This window comes from Pseudocercospora fijiensis, assembly GCF_000340215.1.
Source record: "Pseudocercospora fijiensis CIRAD86 unplaced genomic scaffold MYCFIscaffold_1, whole genome shotgun sequence".
NCBI lineage: Eukaryota > Fungi > Ascomycota > Dothideomycetes > Mycosphaerellales > Mycosphaerellaceae > Pseudocercospora > Pseudocercospora fijiensis.
The window spans coordinates 7,381,990-7,398,280 of NW_006921532.1; the positions used below are offsets into that span (position 1 = coordinate 7,381,990).

The following is a 16,291-nucleotide window of genomic DNA, read 5'->3' on the forward strand; positions in this document are numbered from 1 at the left end:
AACACCCACAGTTACCTTCAGCGACGCGGAAGCTCTACTAACTAGCCATGTACCCGAAGAACCTTTTGCAGCGGCCGAACAAGTGGACCGAATACAGCATCACAAAAGCACCGCTGGCAATTCGGAGCAAGAAACGCAGTCGATCGATGACCGAGACTGATGGTGGATATGATGAGGCGCCTCCAAAGAAAAAGAAATTGTAGGTCATTCTGCGGGAAGATGATATCCTTTCAAACCTGACTGAATTGCTGCAGCCTGGGAGTTCCGGAAGAGGTCGTCCGATTCGACGTCGGACCGGCAGGATCCAGTCGTCAGCTCTTCACGGTTCCCAAGAAATTGGCTGTGGATCACTCCGCTGTCGTTGCTCGCAGGTGTCGAAGAAGCGGACCAAAGGACATTGTGATCAGACTGGAGGATCACACACCGGAGACATTCCTACTTTATGTCGATTTTCTCTTCGGCCACCTTCAGGTTTCTGGCTCGAGCTCGAGCTTTGAAGCCGGCGATCGCATGCTAGAGCTGGTTTGCTTGCATCTGCTTGGTGAGGATCTGGAAGATAAGGGATTGATCGAAGAAGCCAGAAGCCAGCTGCACAAAGCAATTTCACAGAAACAACCATCTGTGGATTTGGTCAATCACGTCTATGCCTGTACTCTGGTTGGAAGCTCCTCGCTACGACAACTCTTAGTCAGAAATGTCGCAAAGCACCATTGGCCAGCTATGCGTTCCAGCAGCCAAATCATACCCATGGTTCACAGGATAAAATTTGTCGCGGAGGTCGAAAAGGCATCCAAGGAGATGGTGACTTTGAGGGGTGCAGATGCTGATTTGCGCAACTCCAGCGATGCTAGCAAGAGCTAAGCAGTGGCTCTCGAAAACATCAGGCAGATTCATTGGCCCTGTCGTTATTGGTGAGCAGAAAGAACAAAACCTCAATCATTAGCCAAGCATAATGCAAGGATATTGGGATCGAATGTCTCTGAGCGCGCTCTTCGGAGACGGCGATGGACGGCGTTTGACAGTGGCGAATAATGTTATTTCGATCATTCCACGTAGAGAGTAGTCGAAAGATGTATGCGACTCTGAGAGAGGTGCGAAAGTGTGGACCCCGAACAGCTGAATTGCTTGCCCTGCATGCAAGTAGTGTTAGTGAAGCTTAAACATCATGCAAACCCACCGAAATGGCCAACGCAGGTGGTGTCCAGATTATGGAGGTTCCAGCCAGGATGCAACGAGAGACGCGGACCCTGCGAATTGCCATCTGGGATTGCTCTAACACCAGCCATAAACGCAGATCAAAGCCATGTTGCTGCGGAGAATTGGTGGTAGTGCTGAATGAGAGGGGGCCACAGAGACATGAGGTTCTAGAATAGCATATCCAGATGAACAGCGAGCGTGCGAACTGTGGCTCGCACGAAGCCTCTGCAACGCGAGGATGCGATGTGGGGTAGAACCTAGGTTCTAGAACTAATAATGCCTTCAGGTTTGCTTTGAGTTCAGCTGGACAAGACGTCTTGGTGCTTGGGATGTGCCGTAGGCCCGCAGCAGGAACCGAAGCATGCACCGTTGATGAGCACGTCAATTTCCGGCGGTTGCCGCATGCACCAGATGTCGATTGACCAGGCCAGCATGAGTTTTGAGTTGGGATGTTGGCGATCCAGTGCAGTGGACCTGGTAATCCTTCCTCTGATACGTCGAGCGTACCGCCACGACTATAGTATGGTGACCGCAATGGATACCCCCCCTCAACAAGCGGCAGGCTGCCGCCATGCCTGCAGTCGAGCTGGAGGGCTTTGGAGCATGCCTGTATAGCGTGCACGTCGAGAAGTATATTTGTCAACACATCCAGGCCAGAGCGCTCAATCTCGGTGATCCCACTTCCAAACCGTGTGGTATCACCTACTCGTTTGCCTTGCCTCTCGATGAACAAGCTCTAACGTGCTCACAGTCACTGGTGTTCGACGAATCTTACACCTTGGTGGCTCGAACGATGCCGCACAACTTCCTCATGCAAGCATTGCGGCCGATCGTGCTCCCACAATCTGCTGAGACCCGTATTCCTCGTCGCACAGATTGGCTTGTCTTGTGCAGCAATGTGCGCTGGCCCCCTTTCCAAACTGTCAAAGCATCGTGTGTCTAAGCTTGCTTCGCGCGCAGGGTTGCCCCAAGTACAGATTGCGCTGTTGGTGCAGCCAAGGACAATGAGATTGCGCAACCACCACGCTCTGAACGAAAAGGCTATGCAACGCCAGCATTGCCAGAGTTCAAAAGGACCGGCGATCGAGAAGTATATCAGTTACCACGACCAGGTTCGAGAGAGGCATAGCGTGGGCGGGAGAGTGGAGGCCCAGGCGCGAGAGTCTCGTGCGGTGAAGAGCCTTCGGTTGCCTGGAGCGTCTCAGCCTTGCCCGAGCTGCTAGCAATCTTCACCTGCCCGAGGCGCGATCACATGTCGGACGACGACAAGGGCTAAGGGAGAATCAAGCTTCCAGTCAAGACCGCAGCATCGGTATGCGGTCGTCTTCTTGACAAGAACTTCGAAGCGCAAGGTCCCGCGGCCATGAAACCGGTACGGCAGGCAGTGTGGTTAAGCCTTTCAGTGCTTGCAGCGTTAACCGCGCCCGCGCCCGCGCCCACCCCACGCGCTTCGCAATCCGTAGCAACCCTACAGACAAACACAGGGATTGCGCCAGATTAAGCTGACCAGCGCACGAAGATAGAATTCCAGTCTCTCGTCTGGGCTGGTTTTGGTGGAGTGTGGAAGGTCTGTACGGAAAATCACAGTAAAAGACTTTTTTATGCAACAAGATAACAATTACACTATTATAATACAAATACCTGGAACAAAGACTTCTTAGCCTATGGTTTAAAAGCGATAGAAAATTGTAATGTAGTTTTTTTTTCAAAAAATTTAGGGTTAGACTTGGCTTTTCTAGTCTATGCTAGTAGTTCTATTTAGTAAAAGGTTAGTATTAGAAAGTCTTTCTTAAACAAACAATCTATTTTTCTTTTATATTTATAGTATATCTAGTAGTAGCAAACAATAATTTTTTTTAAAATACTAGTAACTGGTTAGAGTTTCTCTATAGTAATCTAGAACTTAGTCAAAGTATAGCCACTTTGAGGAATAGTATATAGAAAATATCTGTGCGTATATATACACGTAAAGTTACTGTAAGTACGTAGCGTGCTTATCGAATTATTCGCGCGCTAGAAGCTGTGTGGAGCAGGCACGGTAACAGATCGCGTTGCTTGCTAGCTCTGGGATTCCCTTTTGTCAAGATTCGGACGGCTCGGGTCGTCCTTTTCCACTTCCTTTTTCCGCTAGACTCCAACTCTCGCCTCCACTTGTGTTGCTTCGATGTCCATCTCATTCTCCCGGGATGCGTGGCGTCTGTCACCAGCGCGGTGGACTTTATTAGAGCCGACCACCTCATGCTTTGCTATATTTCTTGGCGCAGCTTGGCGCAGCATGGCATCAAAAGAAACCCCTCTGCGGCAGCGAGCCTTTGCCCTGCCTGACATGGCAAAGTACTAATCGGCTGTTGCTCAATCACTATCTGGCTATTGCTCAAGTATACCAAAACTAAGACAGTCTATGCCCGGATAGCGGATTGTCTCTGGTCCGATGCGGATTTGGAAAACGACCAGATCCAAGAAGATCTCTGTACGAACTTTACTTGGAATCAGAGGTCCCATCTTCCGGATTTGTGCAGCCCAGACATATTTTGTATAGGAAACTGGGCGAGCAATGGCCAGATAGCCATTCAGGAATAGCCGCTTATCCTTTGCCCCCTAGCATGGCTGAGACGCTTGCAAGGGCACAACTGGCGCAACTGTAACTTCGGCGAATACTCACCAATAATGCTCTGTGTTCCGAGTCGAATCTATTTGCGTACCATTTGGCCCTGGCCTTTATTAGTCGCTATGAGTGACCCACGAGTGATCGACGCGAAGTCGGCCCATTCTAGGGAGTAGGACCTATTCACCTCTTCTCGGATGCTTCACACGTGGTGGTACACAGGCGTAGACAAGGAGACACTGTGCCAACGCATTGGTCAGGCATGAGACTGTCTACGTTGGGCTGTAGCGACCGCGTGCGGGCAATTGCGCAAATTTGACAGTACTGTATGTGGACCTGCACGGGAACATTATGTATGCAGCCAGAGACTAAACCCCCGTTCCAGAGATTGAGGTACCACCATTCCGGGTTGCAATTACAGTCTTGAAAAGCAAGTAATTCCTCTTGCAGATCTCTGCGTCAAACCATACCACCACTGGCGCCGGTATACCAGCCATTTCGAGCTCTCGCGCCGCTCTCACAGCTGGGCAGCCTCCAAGAAGATCTACCGCTAGACCGGACCGGCTGACGCTTTGTCACCCTTGCTATCAATTCACCGCCACCCACCATAGATATGGACAGCGAGTTCCCTGATCTGGATCCGAGAAACGACCTTTATCACCTGTCTACAAACGCAGACCATTTTGGTCCTGCTCTCACCCCTCTGGAAGCCAGAGACCCGTCGCATATACGACAAATCTTTCCTCTTCCGCAGTCATGGCAGACTCAAGCGCATCCATACGCTGTGCCCTCGGATCATGGGCGTGGAAGTGTGGGACATTCACTAGGTTTCGTGGATGAATCGACTGTATCGCATGGAGCCTGGACTGGAAGTACTTCTGAATTGCTCAATTGCAGACGAGAAGTTCTTTACGATTCAAGTTTTGGAAGTCGTTGTTCAATGAATGGTCGAAGCCGAGAGAGTATTAGGTCAGAGGACGCATCACCTTTAACGCCGACGAGAGACTCGCCGTCAACGCATGCCAGACCGCATGCTGCCGTGGAGCAGAAGTACCGGCGTACTCTGAATAGTAAACTTCAGCAACTCAATTCATCGATCCCGCTTACTGGAAAATTTGCTCCGCCTACCGGTGAGACAGCCGAGCTTCGACCAGACAACGAGAAGTCAGAATCTGCCGCAAAACCTGCGGTTCTTGACAAGGCGATTCAGTATGTCGCTCACTTAGTGGAGACTTATCACAAGTACGAGGACGATATTGAGGCGCTAAGGGAGCAAGTCAGAGAGTGGCTTGGGGAGGACGACTTCTTGCACGACCAAAGCATGGACAACAAGCAAGAACCTCTAATGCAATAGTAAGCATGGCGCTGTGACATATCGGCTAGGTGTCCGATGTGCTCTATCTGGCATTTCTAGAGATTGATCTGGGCAGTTACTGTCCTCGAAAGTTTGTACAAGGTTGCAAGAAGAAGACACAGAATTCTGCGACTTGTGCTTTGATCTGGAGTAGCAGGCATAGCTGTTGAACATTGAATCCGATTCAATTCAGATTCATATTCAATATTGAATATTGAATATAAGGTTACTGAATATTCGAATATTCAGTGTATTCACTCGCTGTGCCTTGCCCGACGAAATGCTTGCCTTACTATAGGGTATAGGCTACCTCCCAGCTGTCCTAAGATGCCCCCTAGCTATTCCCGAAGAAGGCTTGCCTAGAAGGTCTTAGATATCGAACGACGAAGACAGCTAGGTAGTATAGTATATGCAGCAGATCCTTAAAGAGAGCCTATACAGACCCTCTATTAGTAGTTCTAGCTAGCCTTGGCAGGGAGCTACCTGGGTAGGACATTCTGGTAATAAGAGATCGCATTGCATCCCCTCCTATAGCCTGATTTATACCCGAATTCGGGAGGTCTGATTCTAGAAGTATGCTTCCAGCTCTAGGACAGACAAAGATGTAAGTATAGCCTTTACTATGGACTTGACTATATATAGTACTAGGTCTAAATTGAATATGAATATTCACTCAAATTCGGGACTGAATATGAATATAGCTAGTGCATTTTGAATATTCGATATTCAACAGCTATACTAGCAGGCCATTTCGGTAAACTCATAGCGACTTCGCATCTTATAAACGACACTCGATATCAACTCCACTGTCTTTGATCAATATTGGATTCTTGAGAGCCACCGGCTTCGTGAATTATGCCCGATTATGGGATTGTTAAGGAACGTAAACGTGTTGTGCGGTATAGCCATCTTTTCGCCATCCTGAGCTGAGAACGGACTGCTTGACCTGTGCGCTATGAAGCACGTCACTCCAGCATTCCACGTCCGGCCTCCAATGCCTGCTCTGAATGGGCTAGCCAATGCAATAGGCACAATATCCGACCACAGGTGAGATTCTACCAACACATTATTGATGTGGAGAAGTCCTTGAGGCTCATCAATGGACATCCCGCGGTTTGCAGGGATGCACGAAGCAGGGTGCATTAACAAGGAAGGAACCAGGCTATGTAGCCTCGTGCGTTTTCTCGAACTGGAAGGTTGTTATACCATACAGATCAGGTAGAAAGCTCTGAAAGCTCTGGACCATAGAAAGGGCGCTAAGCATACGGGTCTTTGTCGGGAGATTCACAAGCAGCGATAGCTTGTCACTGCTGCCAGGTCCTTGCCCTGACACGAGATCGCCACGTGCGGGACAGTCAAGTCCCCTGGACTACACTTCTGCGAGGCTTGGGTCCACAGATCTTGCCGCGGACTATAAGCTCTGTTGCTTACTGGCCGATGCATCGCGACAATCGCAGCGCTAGACCCAGAATATGGCATGCAATCATAAGCTACTCCGCAAGCACGAGCAGGCTAGGAACCTCGCCTACCGGAATGAAACAACCAGGTATTGGAGCGACTTTGAGCTCATTCATCAACTCCGTTACAGTTCGGCAGACGTAGGCATCGACCTTGTACATGTCAACTCCCATGGCACGTACACTGCATTCTCGCAACTAGCTACGTGCAATTTTGCAACCAACCGCGCTTGCCATCCATATCCTTCCTCCACACGAACTTTATGAACACCAGGGCATATCTCTTAATGCCGCTGGCCAGTTTCTCGGGCCTTTGGTTTGTGCGATCACTTTTTGCGACGACGAAAAACACTCTTTGACAATGGAGTTTGGTGGGGATACCACAGTCGCGAACGCCAGCGCTTACCAGAATGTGTATAGCAATCCTTACAAAGGTGAGATGACATCCCGCCCACGGTCGATTCCTTCGCTTACCAAAAACCAGACTACTTCTTGCCTGATGGCAGTTCTGGCTATCAATATGGACAGCAGGAATACCCATGCCGTTCATTCGAACCCAGCTACAATCACTTTCCACAACTCGTCGATGTCAATGATGATCTCTGTCGATTTGGATTCAACTCCCCGTTGTATCGCACATCCGGGAGCCAGATCAGCCCGCCAGTCAGTCCACGGGACACGACATCAATAGACTCAAGCATTTGGGATGGAAATGTGCCACAGAAGCGTAGGCATCAGTCATCGACCGTTCCAAATCGGACCAAGAAACAGCATGTGAGTCTTCCAGAAGAGGATTTTTCACATGGTAGTTCATGTTCGCTAATGAGGTGGCAGTCACGAAAGGGGACATCCAGCTCCCAGGCGCATAGTCCCTCAAGCGATGCATCAGGTCAGTCGTCCACAGATGGACATCGGCCGCACTACGCCGTTGAAAGGCGTTACCGCTCAAGCTTGAACGAGCGCTACGCCAGTCTGGCTCGCTTAGTCGCCCAGCTGGAAACTGTCGAGATCTGTCAGGCCGTCAACCCCGACTTTCAACTGCCTACGAAGCTAGAGATTCCGGAGAGCGGCAGCGAGAAGCCCGCTGGCAAACGTCAAAGTAAGACGACAACGCTATCGGTTGCCATCGACACGATCGCGTTGCTTGAGAAGGCTTGCGCACGCAAGGCACAAGAATGGGAATGTGTCGCATCAAAGTTGAATGGTATAGTACGCGCTATGCCGTCTGAAGCGGCGATTGGGGCTAAGGCGAAAGAGCGCTCATGAGATTGACGTGGAATAATCACTGTCTTGTTACGTGGATGAAGATATTTGATACACAGGGAGTTTGGTGTGAAGCGTTCATCAGACACGGCCGAACAGTAAACGCCAAGCAAAAATCTTATACCCAATAAGCAATGAACACAGACGAGATAGCCATCAAGGTATGGCAAAGCATATCGCATTTTCATTTTCAGTGTGCCAGTAAACTCTGTGGCATGTTTCCACGAGTTACGAAAGAATTTGCGACGCTTCTCCGTGTGCACAGTACCATCGTACGCACATACCGCACGCACATACCATACGCACATGACCTGCTCGCTGAGCCCACAGACGATCGAGCCGCTGAGACCTGCTGACTGGCTGGTTTCGGTGGATCTTCAGGGCTGATCGGAGCCCGGTCGTGGCGACAGCTTTGTGCGCCGCTGCAAGCAACCTCAAGGTAATGGAGCAAGATGACTAGGACCAGGAGGCGCTCGCCATACTTGCTGGGCGAGGAACAGACCAAGCCATTCGCAGACCCAGCAGCGTTTCGTCGCAACTCTGCTGTGCACGTGTCGAAAGCAAGAGATGCCCTTCGAACACGACTGAACTTCTCCTGCCCAATCTCCCAACGTCCTGCTGGGCTTTGGGGTGGCTCGATGGGCGCGATGGGCGCGATGGGCGCGATATCGGTTCACCGACGCTTGCTCCAGACGTCAGGTATCCATGCAGCTCATTACAGTCTGCAGAATCGTATTCATGAGAAGCATGCGCGACTGCCATGTGAAGTCACGCGCTCGAAGCCGATTAGTCACCGCACGGAAGCCGATTGTCGACGTGAACATGTAAGCAGTATGATGAGGAGCTTCTCCGAAAGCTGAGGAGCGCCGTTCGGGCCAGGGACGGATGTTTGGACGGCTTCGAGAAGACAGGCGACTATACACGACCCAGGCCTGCCCACGAAGGTCGGTTGGGCGATGCAGCATAGAGCACGAATGCTTCGCAACAACCGGACACCGAGTGGCTAGGTGTTTCTCGCGGATAAGACCGTTAGACGCCAAGCGCGCGAGTGTTTCTTCCACCATGCTCCCTCGTCTTCGCGGCCACAATTCGCCGCTCCAGGACGTTCGATACTTTCGGAAGCAGCGACGCATCGAAGCTTTCCAGTGCACAGTGCGCGCGCGACGGACAGATTCATAATTGCACGATGATGCCCGTAATGCCCGCGATGGGGTGTCGCGAGCATGCCACCATCCGCGTCCAGTGCGGTGTTCGCTCGCACCTTCGCAATATTGCCATGCATGGACGGTGTTTCAACGGCGGCGAAGGCACACGGCACGGCAAAGGGGCAAGTGCTCTCGTCTGCGCTATCCTGCACGCCGCAACACGTTTAATTGCCAACACGCTCGCCTGCTCTGCGATGGCCTATTCGCAGACGAACGCGCTGTTCGAGGCTATTCAGCAGCTGAGGTCGACGTTGACCCAGCGATCTCTGATGCGGACGGGGAATCCCATGCTTCGTGAGAAGTCTAAAACCAATCGGGCCTCGGAAGCGGAAGCGGAAGCGGGAGCATCGCGATTCGCGAAAACGCGAAACCCGGCAATCGTCCAATCGCTTGCTGTCGGCACGACCCAATCAAATCAAATGGATCGGACGTGGGGGCGGCGCTTGAGCACGCATCTGCCACAATGCTTCTTCAAACTTCACTTCACCTCGTCTGCCGGCGCAGCTCTCGTTCTCGCTCCCGCGCCGCCCGTCCTCGTCCTCGTCCTCGTCCTCTGTGCGTGCATCAGAACTCCACAGAACTCCACCCACGAACCAACGTGTCTATGACACCGTGTACACAATGCTCGAGAGTCAACTACCGGCCGACAAGGGCAGGCATTGCCTCCCCAGCCATTCAAGCTCAGCCAGCACTAAATCATGCCTGCGGCGGCGGCGCGAAAAGAAGACGTAGTAGTGCAGCATATGGCTGACTCCCCCTCGAGACTTTAGCCCCAGTCCTGCATCCCACGCTTTCACGACCGGCCCTCTGGTTCCACCATCTCATCTGATGACTCGAGCTCGTCTGCCTCGTCAGTACAGCCAGGCCTGCCATGGGTTTTCTCCTCATCTCATCATGCAGCACCGCAGCAGCCAGACACTCCTCCAAGCCATTAGCAGGCGGCCACGTAGTCCACACTACCACTGCTCGCCACCCACATTTTTTTCCTACGACACGCACAACAAGAACAGGAAACCCTCGTCATCGCTGACCGAGATCTGGCTTCTTGGCAGCAATCGATCCTTAGCTAGCAACTTGGATCGAGCCGAGAGATAGAATCTCCCCCTAACTAAAATTGTGCCTAGATCCCTCCTGATTTGGCTAGTGCTAAGATTGAGATCGGAAAGCGCCGAGGCAGAGGCAGAGCTTGGCTGTTATTGCACAGAGTGGGTGGCTGTTTGGCTTAGCCCAATGCCCGAGGCAGCAAAGTCTTAGCGAGGATACTTGCTCCTATGCTTCCTTCTGCCCTAGTCTTCTAGATAGAACTAGCAGGCTATACAGTGCTAACTCGTCTTCTCTCTAACCTATATAGAAAAAAATTCTAAAATTGCTATAAATATACGAAGATAATATACTATTATTTAAAAGAATGTTTTTTAATATAATACTAACTCGTCTTCTCTCTAACCTATATAGAAAAAATCTCTAAAATTACTAGAAACATACGAGGATAATATACTATTACTTAGGAGAATTTTTTTAAAAGAACTTTTAAAAAGTTAGAATAATTTTTTTTAGTTTTTCTTCTAGTTAAATTTTTTTTTAAAAAAATTATAGTTAAATACTAATTTTGTTTATTTAGATCTATTAAATTATTTAGAAGTCTTAGTATATCTATCTTTAAGTAATCTTTTTCTTTTTTTTATAAAGGTTAATTAGAATAGATAATTATATCTATAGTATTTCCTATTAATATCTATTAATTAAATAAACTAAACTAAAAAATCTAGATTTTTAGATTTCAATTTCTAGTAGTTTTAACAAATCTATAATAACGATTTTAGTTATATAAATTTCAGTTTTCGACTAAATATAGATAAGCTTAACGACCTAGAAATTATTATAGTTCGTAAAGCTTCGTACCTATACCCTCTGTTGGGATTTTAGTAGTATTCTAACTACTAAGGATTAATAAGGCCGACGAGTAGAACTAGTTAGCTTACTAGGAAGTGCTAGCCTTAGCTAGTAACTATTATAGTTTACTAGGCGGCTATTTTGTAGCATATAGTTATTAAAGGAGTAGATTAAGGCATATAGAAGCTATATAGATTATAATATAGGTTAGGTAAGTAGGTAGATAGTATACTAGTAGTCTAGAGCGTATAGTATTCGATAAGGTCTATAAAGGAGGGAGAGGAAGGTTAGGAAGTTAGGCTAACGCTAAGCGCTAAGCCCTACCTAAGGCACTAAGACCCTAGCTTTACTTAGCCGATTATATACCTTTTTATATACCCTCTAATACAGATTATATCGTAGAAGAATAGTAAGCAGACTATTAAAGTAGACTATAAGAAAGACTCTAAGCGCCTAACTAGCGCCTATAGGCTAACTACTAATAACTAATAAATAGGACAATAAGGCTATAACTATCTACTAACGAGTAGTGCCGTACTTTGCTATAATTGTAGTCTAGACCCGCTATAGTATTATCTATACTAGACCTCTAATTACCTTAATAGTTATCTATAACTACGCTTCTTTAGCCTTAGCCTATATCTTAGTATCTATACGGGTAGGTATAGGCGGCTTATAGACGACTAACTATACTATCTACTAAGATAGGCTAAGGAGCCTCGCAATCCCTACTATAGTCTAGCGATTAGTAGTAGATAGCTACTTTATAATATATCTCTTCTAGTAGGATATAGCTATACTAAGTTATACTAGTTCCTACCGTCTGTTTATTTTAACTAAGATAGAATAGTATAGCGTATATATACTTTCTCGACTTTACGAGTTATACTAACTCCTACCGTCCGTTTATTTTAGTTAAGATAAGATAGTTTTTAATGTTACCTAGGTATATAGTCAAATAATTAGATTAGGCATTATTGCTTAGAGCATGAAATTCTCTTGCGATCCGAGGAGGATCTAATAAAGAAGAGTTGAGTGGCCTCTAAAGGCAAAAAAAGCTCATAACTCATTGCCTAACATGCCGTATTTTGACCTTGTAAAGCCGCTTACACTCGGAGGAAACAGTAGGTTCTAGCAAGCGACAGCGCAGTGGCCATGCACCGGCATGATCAGGCAATGGTTGGGCACCACGCGTGAATTCAGTGCTATGCGAACTCTTCCGACAAAAGCTTCCGTTCTTGCACAGGATTGCTTGTCATCAAAAATTTCCTTCTCATCCATCCGCTGATGACTAACGGTCCGCCAGGTGATTTGGAACAGTGTCGAGACGAGCTGTCCTAGCGTCTCATTGCCCATTGAGTGCAATTAGATGAACGTGGGATTGATGTGTGCACGTACGAATGCCATCCCAATCATCATACGTATCAACAATCTCATCAGACGCCTGCAAAATGTTTTCCAGATCAAAGCGGATCGCGGAACCAAAGGTCGATCATTGCTTCTCCTTCCGATACTCATCGATGGCTCGCCGAAAGCGTTGAAACAGCTCCAAGACATGTCCAACTGTCTCATTCCCCTTCAGCTGCCATATTCCACAGATGGACGTCCTATGCATGGCTGAATCCGAGGCCAATCTTCGTCCCCCTCGAGGAGTATTTTGTTCGGCTGTGGTCCACCGATTAGAGTTGGAAATGTTGATATGTTTCCACGACGGCTCCTGTTTGAACCAAAGCGGTAAATGCCCACCCAAAGGTTGCTGTGCGAGACAGATACAAGTGGTCTAGCCAGCTCCAGTCCATCATAGTGCTGTAAGACAGCAGGACATGCTCGACGGGCCCTGTCGAGTCATAGAAGTTGGTGGCTTCCCAGTCGGACATCATGGAACGTTGTGCGCTGGCCACCGATGACAATCCATTCCAAAGGCTGATGATCGGGAAAGAATGGCGACGTGGAGTCTGAGCTGTTATCTCGAGGCTCCAGAACCATAAGTCTCTTCGGCTTGACTGAGCTGTTGATAGTGTCGTGGAAGTTCTTGTCGACGCGTTGAAGTTTGAACAGCGACACGAGGTGTGCATCGAAATGTCCAGGCATCGAAGGATGGTTGTTTTGACCACCGATTCCACACTGCACGCACGCCCCGAGCAAGATCTCCTCCAGGAGCTCTGGTATGGCGAGGACTCGAGAAGTCGCAGACGGCGAAGGTGAAATTGGCTCAGGCCTGGCCATGATGCTGTACTCCTCTCGTCAGCTCTGCCAATTTTCTCTACATGGCCCAGAGCTCTTGTACATACCACGAAACGCGCCACTCATATGCCGCGCTCTTTCGCGACATTCTCAAAGTCCAGTGACAGTAGGAAGGGCAGTGAGCGCAATTGTAGAACATGGCAGAAGTGAGGGTTGGCTTGGTGGGGATATGCGGCTGAGTTGTATACAAATGACAGGAAGTCGTTGTAGTACAAGACTGCGAGGGTCATCTGGACTTCTCTGAGCTTCAGTTGAGCCAGCAAAGGACGACCTTCGCATCTTACCTGAGCATGAAACGTATTCCGCGTCCATCGCATGCGCTCCTGACAAATGCGCGGAAAAGACTCCAGTCATATCACGCCTAGCACGCCAGAACACTACCAGCAAGCTAGAAGGGAAGAGACACCAGAATCGTCGCCTGGTATGCGAATTTTCGGTGGGTTTCGTGAATTGTTCAAACTATTCATATCATCATTTCTCATGCAGTATCATACAAACCTTGCCACAACGAGGACTCATCGACACCGTTCCCGTTCCCATCATGGTCATCCTCGCCAACTGCTTCCTATACAATGTCCAAATCGTCATCATCGCTATCGACAACCGGGCGTTTAGTTGCCTCGCCAGGCAAAGACTCTCTGCCGGGCACCTTGATACCTTTGGCTTCGAGATCGAATCGAGCTTTCTTCTTGGTCGGACTTTGACTTCCTGAACTTCTTATGCTACTGTGCTGAGACCGGGAGCGGACAAGGTTTGTTCTCGACTGTCTCTCAACATTGAGCTGTATTTGACCTCGCTCGGGAGAAATGTGTCTGGTCTCCTTTGGTTGTAGAAGTCCTGCTTTCTTCGCACCACCCCAACCCATTGGCTCAGATGACTTGTGGGTTGATGTAGCTGCAGTTTGATTGCCAGATGGGATCGAAAGAGCTCCAAGACCGAAGTGCTTCTTGCGGTCTTTAGCAGGTGAAAGATGCGCACTCTCCGCCTTCTTGCCGAGCAGGCCTAGCTCGGCTGCTGATTTCTTGTCGAAAAGTGACTTGCGTGCTTCTTCTGCGGCATCAGGCCGGGAAGAAGTGGTAGTGGACAATGTCGTGCTTGATGTCGTCCTCGTGTGTCTAGCACGAAGATACTCAGCGCCAACTCCTTTACCTTTGCCCAGCTCATCGAGCTGTCTTTTTAGATCTCGCTCTTTCTGTGCATCCGCTATCCGCTTCCTCGAGGCTTCCTCCTCGGCCTTGGTGTCATAGATGCGTTTGTCATCGTCGTCGAGCAGAGTCGCAGCGCTCTTACCAGTGCCCGCAACATGATACAACTGCCCGTACTCACGATTGTAACTGCCAGGCATCTGCTTCTTCCTGAATTCGGCGTCTTTGGCTTTCTTGCTCTTAGCTCGAAAGTCCCTGTCGCCGTCATGGAACATGGTGTTGACCTCCATTCGACCTTTGCGCGCTTTTTCTATCTGCAGATTGATGTGGAATTCGCATGCCTCTGTCTTACGCTTATCGACCCACTGCCCACATTGCTGACCGTCCTTCTTGATGCTGACGCAGTAGCCAAGATCACGTGCGACACCCAGTTCCATGACAGCGTCTTCCGAGCTGCCAAGCTTCAAAGAGAATCGTCCGCTGTGCTGGCTACCTTTTGGGGGCATAATTGCTGGGTTAAGAATGGCGAGCAATGTACCAGGTGTCAACTTCCAGAACTGGTTGAACGCGGTGCCAAATAGAAAGCAGTCGATCTCCCATTTCAGATCACACAGGTGCAGCACCATAAACTTGTTTCGTGGCGCCTCGAGATTGTCTTTGGCCTGATCATTCGTTCGGTGAGTCTCGGCATGATCGAACGGTGTGGACTTGGATGCGAGGATAGCATAGACAACATAATCAGACTCGCAGTCAGGTGGCTCGTAGTCAGGCGCTTTGACTTCTTTGAGCAGTCGCGGAAGGGTATATATCTCCTTCCCGTCCATCTCTCTTGCAACTAGGGCATGCGAGATATGTCGCTTGCTCAAGTGAATTTTCGAAAAAGGGTCGTAGCCAGAGTCGGGATCTGAATTGCTGTCATCGATGTCCAGAGTATCGTCAATATCGCCGTCTGCGTGACCAGTGCCTTCTGCATGTTCGTGGCCTGCGTTGATTTTAGAAGTAGCGCGAGGTTGATTCTGGGCGTCTCGCGCTGTCCGTATTGACCCGGACCTTGAAATGCGAGTGTCTGCACTCCCTGCTCCAGATTCCAAGGCCCTGCCTGCAGATAAAGGCCGTGCATTATTATCAGCCCTTGATCTCCGTGTAGCGGAAACGGAAGTAGCTCTACTACTGCTGGAATCGCTTCTGGCATGGTGACTGAAGCCCGAGGATCGCACGTGCTGCAAGCGATCGACCTTGGCCTGTTTCTCTTCGTCCTTGAGTTTGCTCTCCGCAAGCCGCTCGCTGAAACTCTTTACTTTTGGCCGCTCCTCTATCGGTGTGGGTAGAGATGGCGTCGATCTTGAGCGCTTGACCTGACTGCTATCTCTGGCCCTCTTAAGAGACACATGGGAGGCATTAGGATTGCTGGTCAAGCCAAGTCTAGCTCTAGCAGGTGAGACGGGCTCGTGTATCGTCCTCTGCGCTCTCGCAGGCGACAACGGCACTTGGAGATTGGGAATTGGTAATGCCGACTCGTATAATTTTCGCGGACTGGTTGCTCTCGGTGCCGGCAAACCTGGTGTACTACTGTTGTCGCTCGATGCATCTCCGCCCTTCTTTTTGGCGCTCTTCTGCAGCTTCTTCAATCGCAGCTTCGCCTGAATTTCCTGCAACTGAAGCTGCAGCGTTTCCTCGTCTTCTTCCTCCTCCCCGTCGCTGCCCATATTCGCGAGGTCCTGCAGCTTTTGGTGAGAACTGCGCAGAGGTCGCCGTCTCGGACTCGGTGACGGACTTCGTTCTTGTTCACTCCGGCTCTTGTAGCCCTGCCATTTCTGTCGCCCGCTTGGCGAAGAAAGTAGCGCTTGAAAGGGTGATCGAGGCGGCCATTGGGTGTCGTTCTTGGAGGGCGAAGTTTGGGCGCGAGGAGATTCGCGAACCACCACCAT

General features: G+C 49.4%; 6 protein-coding genes across 6 annotated transcripts; 3 read left to right on the plus strand and 3 right to left on the minus strand.

Moving 5' to 3' along the window:
* Nucleotides 1–47: 47 nt before the first annotated feature.
* Nucleotides 48–861, plus strand: MYCFIDRAFT_80165 (uncharacterized protein; the record flags this gene model as incomplete). The annotated part of the gene is made up of 3 exons (XM_007922363.1): nt 48–199; nt 255–541; nt 689–861. The coding sequence occupies 3 exons, from the start codon at nt 48–50 to the stop codon at nt 859–861; spliced, it is 612 nt and encodes a 203-aa protein (XP_007920554.1).
* A 2,394-nt stretch (nt 862–3,255) lies between these two features.
* On the minus strand, nt 3,256–4,529 carry MYCFIDRAFT_170378 (uncharacterized protein; the record flags this gene model as incomplete). The annotated part of the gene is made up of 11 exons (XM_007923501.1): nt 3,256–3,315; nt 3,349–3,491; nt 3,524–3,556; nt 3,588–3,786; nt 3,812–3,827; nt 3,860–3,867; nt 3,900–3,981; nt 4,011–4,170; nt 4,203–4,372; nt 4,399–4,436; nt 4,464–4,529. 11 exons carry the CDS (start codon nt 4,527–4,529, stop codon nt 3,256–3,258), a joined length of 975 nt encoding a protein of 324 aa, XP_007921692.1.
* Nucleotides 4,530–4,558: 29 nt separating this feature from the next.
* MYCFIDRAFT_170379 (uncharacterized protein) lies at nt 4,559–5,367 on the plus strand (the record flags this gene model as incomplete). The annotated part of the gene is made up of 6 exons (XM_007923502.1): nt 4,559–4,586; nt 4,630–5,027; nt 5,072–5,155; nt 5,186–5,247; nt 5,279–5,291; nt 5,320–5,367. 6 exons carry the CDS (start codon nt 4,559–4,561, stop codon nt 5,365–5,367), a joined length of 633 nt encoding a protein of 210 aa, XP_007921693.1.
* Nucleotides 5,368–5,723: 356 nt separating this feature from the next.
* On the minus strand, nt 5,724–6,599 carry MYCFIDRAFT_170380 (uncharacterized protein; the record flags this gene model as incomplete). The annotated part of the gene is made up of 9 exons (XM_007923503.1): nt 5,724–5,743; nt 5,830–5,857; nt 5,888–5,915; nt 5,948–6,000; nt 6,046–6,109; nt 6,139–6,168; nt 6,202–6,318; nt 6,347–6,426; nt 6,465–6,599. The coding sequence occupies 9 exons, from the start codon at nt 6,597–6,599 to the stop codon at nt 5,724–5,726; spliced, it is 555 nt and encodes a 184-aa protein (XP_007921694.1).
* Nucleotides 6,600–6,628: 29 nt separating this feature from the next.
* On the plus strand, nt 6,629–10,176 carry MYCFIDRAFT_170381 (uncharacterized protein; the record flags this gene model as incomplete). The annotated part of the gene is made up of 14 exons (XM_007923504.1): nt 6,629–6,775; nt 6,816–6,933; nt 6,981–7,025; nt 7,053–7,836; nt 7,869–7,943; nt 7,976–8,069; nt 8,105–8,245; nt 8,270–8,290; nt 8,329–8,692; nt 8,718–8,875; nt 8,910–9,375; nt 9,409–9,623; nt 9,650–9,815; nt 9,845–10,176. 14 exons carry the CDS (start codon nt 6,629–6,631, stop codon nt 10,174–10,176), a joined length of 3,126 nt encoding a protein of 1,041 aa, XP_007921695.1.
* Nucleotides 10,177–13,783: 3,607 nt separating this feature from the next.
* MYCFIDRAFT_123962 (uncharacterized protein) lies at nt 13,784–16,288 on the minus strand (the record flags this gene model as incomplete). Its single annotated transcript, XM_007923505.2, has 3 exons — nt 13,784–13,926; nt 14,011–15,312; nt 15,436–16,288. Coding segments are annotated over 3 exons (2,298 nt in total), but the record flags the coding sequence as incomplete, so codon positions are not given.
* Between the last annotated feature and the right edge of the window lie 3 nt (nt 16,289–16,291).